General features: G+C 38.3%; 2 protein-coding genes across 2 annotated transcripts; both read left to right on the top strand.

Moving 5' to 3' along the window:
* Window positions 1-293: 293 nt before the first annotated feature.
* LOC136806219 (myosin heavy chain, clone 203-like) lies at window positions 294-1,065 on the top strand (the record flags this gene model as incomplete). The annotated part of the gene is given in 2 exon segments (XM_067062782.1): window positions 294-372; window positions 786-1,065. Coding segments are annotated over 2 exon segments (129 nt in total), but the record flags the coding sequence as incomplete, so codon positions are not given.
* A 1,845-nt stretch (window positions 1,066-2,910) lies between these two features.
* Window positions 2,911-4,425, top strand: LOC136806220 (uncharacterized). Its single transcript, XM_067062783.1, has 2 exons — window positions 2,911-3,366; window positions 3,460-4,425. The coding sequence occupies exons 1-2, from the start codon at window positions 2,911-2,913 to the stop codon at window positions 4,423-4,425; spliced, it is 1,422 nt and encodes a 473-aa protein (XP_066918884.1).
* Window positions 4,426-5,160: the final 735 nt, after the last annotated feature.

Genomic DNA, 5,160 nt, shown 5'->3' on the forward strand with positions numbered 1-5,160 from the left:
TTCCATTCATATCCCCCTTGTTTATTATTGGAAAAATGTTCTTAAAAGTTCCCTCTTTTGCCCTAATTCTGCTCTATAAGCCTCCTTTTCAAAAATTTTCCACCCAGGACATTTTAATTACAACCCCCCTCCCCCCTGCTTATTAAGTTTTGAGATTTTGTTAAACCCTATCGCTTATTCCAACGGCTATTAGCCGAGAGTATGTCGAACGCTTCGTAAATCAATTTTTTGATTTTCTTTGTGACTAGACCGCTTCAAGTCTAGTATTTCAATTATTCCTGTTTTTTTCTTAGCCTGATATTACCGAGGATTTGACCAAACTTGAAAGAAAACTCAACGAGGCTGTGGAAAACGAAGATTTCGACTTAGCGCGTATGTATTAAAGATTGAAATTTTCAAATTCTTTGTCTCTATTTCAATAGAAGTTAGAATTGATACAATATTGACCTGTTAGTGAGAGCTGTACTGAAAAACATTTTCTATTGAGTTTGCCCATCCTTCGTATCCGTGTACTAGTATGGTTTAACTCATCCCGGGATCACTCAGGCAAAACGGGGTATCCCCGACGGGGACATGCGCTTGAAAGGGTCACTTTCTGAATATATTTGACAGGGTCCTAAATTCACTAAATTTCAAAAGTTGTATCTCACAGGGTCCATTTTGGCCTTTCCCACCACACTTGATTGGCTACAAATAGGTCCTTTACCCCCACCGCTCCCCCTTCAGGACATTATCAAATGTAAAGGGGTTATCTACAAGAACTTTTTTCCTGTTTTATTTTTCAGAAGAGATCAGTGAACAAATCAAAGATTTAACGAATGACACGAATTCATAAGTCAGTGGTAAATGATGTTACACATTGAGAGCTAATCCATCTGTTTTTGTTACTATTACCATTGGGTAAGCATTAAATTTTCGTTTTCTACATTAAATTATTTCTTTTTACAAATTTCAAAATTGTACAATATATTAGACTATTATAATTGAAATATTAAGATTATTTTATACATACTGCTATTTTACAACAACTTGCTTTGAAAATATAATTTTTGACATTGAACTATACATCATTCTTCCCCCTTTCGTATATTATGTCACAAGCCCGCTGGACTCCTACCAACTGGAAAGTATTTTACCCGATAGGAAAAATACCTTAAAATTCCGTGGTCTTTCATTTGACCCCCATTCGAAATTGAGCTAGAATTTGACAATGCCTGGGGGTGTACATTTTTTGAATATATTTTGATATTTTGGGCCTGGAGACAAGTTTTAGCGCCAAAACGAGGCTAAAACTTTGGGGCAGCCTAGAAACTTCAAAAATGGTCGGATATGGCTGAAATTTTGCACACTTGCTCCTTTGGTGAAGAAAAGGTCCGATTTGGTGAAATTGGTTACTTTTATCAAATTTACAATTGGGCCTACAAATGATTTAAAAAAGCTGAAGTTGAACCCAATGTGGTTAGCAAGTTCGACAGTATTATTAAAGTCATAGGAGGTCTTTACTCTGTAATCTTCTTTAAAAACAAATTCTGTTATGTTTTATATATTCTGCTGTTAATTTTTTTTTTATTTCAAATTTCAAAGATCACTCGATTTTTCTTTCACTTTTTCGTAAAAATAATTGTCATCTTTTGAGACTTTTGAAGATCTTTTGATCTTCCTGATCAGTATTTCACAGCACACATATTTTCCAGGAATATGTTCATTGTCCTTTTTTTCAAATTTCGGTTTCAACAATTACCTTGGTGCTTTTTGATCTCCAGGAATTTGAGAAAGCAGACAATGATGTAGTTCTTCGATGTTTCAATGTTAAACCTGGATGTTGTTTTAAAAGAGTTTCCTTTCCAAAAGCTGATAATTTATTTGAGTTGATGTTAAATTCAACAAAGCTTCGTCTAGTTGATATTTTTTGTTTTGCTTTACGAATGATTGGCAATCTGTCGCAAATTTCAATGATCAGTCCATGTTTTTTCAAAGTCTCTAGCACAGCTATCATTGATAAACATAAAACAACAAACCAAACCAAATAATATTTTCCAATCAAGTATGGTGCCGTTGTTACCAATAATGTAACGAATGCAATTTCAGCAAAAACTTCCATTTTGCCTGGTATTGTTTTTCTTGCTGTTTGCCTTTATTAGTACTAAACTTTCTACGCAGAGAAAAATTTTTCATCTTTTACTTTATACTACTTTCCTACTTTAGCTATATTGCGATTTTCTTATTCATTATCAAAATTGTAAGATTTGCTCAAGTCTGATTTGTAGCTAATTGCACTTTTCCCTGAAGTCAATTAAAGGGACATAACAGTACTTGCGAAATTTGTAAACAAACTGTATGAATCAAAACAAATGTCACATGTCAAAATAAAAAATCAAACCAAATATGGCTGTAATTTTGATTGTTCAATTGTTTTACAAGTTTGTTTTGGACACGTGTTTTTAATTGTTCTCTTTAATGAGAAAAAAATATCCTGCTACGCACGGACCGCTTTCGAGCGCTTTTGAGATTCCTTGGAAAATTTAGTAAACCGCCCGAAAAAGCTGTTGGAAGAAAAATTTCCACAAAAACGGAAATGAAAAAAAGATAAGAGAATTGCCGTACTTACCTTAGGGAGCACCTCACCAAAAACCGGGATTTTTCATCCCGTTTCTTAGTGAGTTCCACTTTGATGATTTTCGAATAATAATTTTCAAGTGCTTCAAAATTGACGCAAATTCTATATTTTTAAGAAAAAATATCCTGCTACGCACGGACCGCTTTCGAGCGCTTTTGAGATTCCTTGGAAAATTTAGTAAACCGCCCGAAAAAGCTTTTCTTGCCTATAGACTTATTCCGTTAGACAAGAAACCCGGCTTAAGACCTATCGGAGTTGGTGAAGTTCTTCGCCGCATCATCGGAAAAGCAGTGATGTCAATCGTAAAAACCCATGTAAAGAATTCGGTTGGCTCGTTGCAAGTGTGTGCAGGCCAAGAAGCAGGTTGCGAAGCAGCTATCCACGCGATGAAGGATGTATTTGACCATGAAGACACAGAAGCCGTCCTTCTCATCGACGCTGCGAATGCCTTCAATTCCATAAATCGTAAGGCGTTCGTGCACAACATCGGCATCATCTGCCCAGCCATCGCACAATACGTAGAAAACAGCTACACCAAACCATCACGGCTGTTCGTCATTGGGGGAGTCGAAATTTCCTCCAACGAAGGCACGACCCAAGGTGACCCAATCGCAATGGCTGTGTTTGCAATTGCAGCCATTCCACTTCTTCTGATGGTGCTGGAGATGACCGACAACCTGCCAGGAATTCAAACGAAATCCGAAGCCTATGCTGATGACTTCTCGGCTGCAGGGTCTATTCAAAACCTAGTGAAATGGTAGAATGCCTTGTGTCGTCTTGGACCTAAATTTGGATACCATCCTCAACCAAGCAAGTGTTGGCTAATTGTGAAACCAAAACAGCTAACAATTGCCCAACAAGCCTTCGCGTCAACACAAATCAACATCACGACAGAGGGGAAACGCCACCTTGGTGCTGTCATCGGCTCAACAACCTTCCGAGATGAATATATTACAGGAAAAATCGACATCCTGTGTAACGAACTACTCCTTCTCGCAGAGATCGGCAAAATCGAACCGCACGCTGCGTACGCTGGCTTCACCTCTGGGTTTCGTCATAAGCTAACTTTCATTATGAGGACGATACCAGACATCTCCAAACACCTGAGAAGAATCGATCAGATCATCCTTCACCAGTTCATTCCATCAATCACTGTTGGAATCCATCTCAATGAGGTAGAGAGAAAGTTAATATCTTTACCTACCAAATATGGTGGACTTGCTATCCCGATCTTCGAAGAGCAATGTGTGATCGAGTACGCCAACTCTCGACAAATTACGTCACATCTTAGTGACGCAATAAAGTCTCAAACCCGTAAATACACTGACGATCCTGATCTAACCAAGAAGAAGTCGGCAATTCGAAAACTAAAGATCGACAAAGTCAACGAGTCTTTACAAACTCTTGACCCCCTTCTCAACGAACAACAAAGGAAATTGCTGCTGTTGAACCAAGAACATGGCGCTTCATCTTGGTTATCAACACTACCATTGGAGAGTGAGGGATACCACCTATCTAAACAATGCTTCCAAGATCTCATTCGTATTCGTTATGGCTGGCAGCTTCCTCGAACACCATCAAGTTGTGAGTGCGGTTCACCGTTCTCGTTGGATTACGCTCTCTCGTGTAAGAAAGGTGGTTTTATCTCGCTCCGTCATAACAAGCTGAGAAACTTCTTCGCAATGTCCATGAAACAAGTTTGCCATGACGTTCAGATCGAGCCACCCCTCCAATCATTGGTGGGAGTCGAAAACCTCCCGAAGTCGTCAGTGAAATCAGACGAAGCTCGTTTAGATGTTTCTGGGTGACGGGCCAAAAGGCATTTTTTGATATAAGGGTTTTCAACCCACTCGCCAAAAGGTACGTCTCCTTGGAACCTCAACGCTGTTACATCTCCTAAACCAAAACGAAAAGAAACGACACTACAACAGTCGTGTAATGGAAATTGAGCACGGATCACTCACGCCATTGGTTTTCTCGGCGACTGGTGGTTATGGCCGTGAATGTGGCAAAGCCATTCGACGGCTTGCGTCTATGATAGCAGAAAAGAAACATTCAAACTATTCAGAGACAATGTCTTGGTTAACAAAAAAATACATTTTTTTCTCTGTGTAATATAGTTTCCAAGCACTTTTTGTGATGTGTAGCATTTTTGTGCTACACGTCTTTTAGGTTATTTTTCAGTTTATCGCAGGTCTTTTAAGTTTTCAGTTTATTTTCTTGTTTGCCACCTTTTTTACAGGTCTCATTTTCTTGTTGCCACCTTTTTATCAGGTCTTTGACATTCGTCGCATTCATACGTATATGCTATAAGATAATACTATGTAAAAATAAATTATGCTAAATATATATAGTATGATGCTATTATAAAAAAATTCTATATTTTTGCTACTGCAGGAGCTTCGGAAGTTTAAAATGACGTCAAAAAATAGAATGCCTTGTTCATGCGTTGAGCCCCTCCCTCCTAGCGGTTACTTTGATCACGGTATCACGCAAATTTTTGTCTTCAATCACGATCACGTAAAACACCAAAATAAATTTGG

Source organism: Clytia hemisphaerica, unplaced genomic scaffold (assembly GCF_902728285.1).
Source record: "Clytia hemisphaerica strain Z4C2 unplaced genomic scaffold, Clytia hemisphaerica genome assembly, whole genome shotgun sequence".
NCBI classification, from domain to species: Eukaryota; Metazoa; Cnidaria; class Hydrozoa; order Leptothecata; family Clytiidae; genus Clytia; species Clytia hemisphaerica.

Coding starts and splice junctions, on each gene's coding strand:
- LOC136806220 (XM_067062783.1), top strand. CDS start 2,911: ATGTCAATCGTAAAAACCCATGTAAAGAATTCGGTTGGCTCGTTGCAA. Junction 3,367..3,459: donor CAGGGTCTATTCAAAACCTA/GTGAAATGGTAG, acceptor AAACCAAAACAG/CTAACAATTGCCCAACAAGC.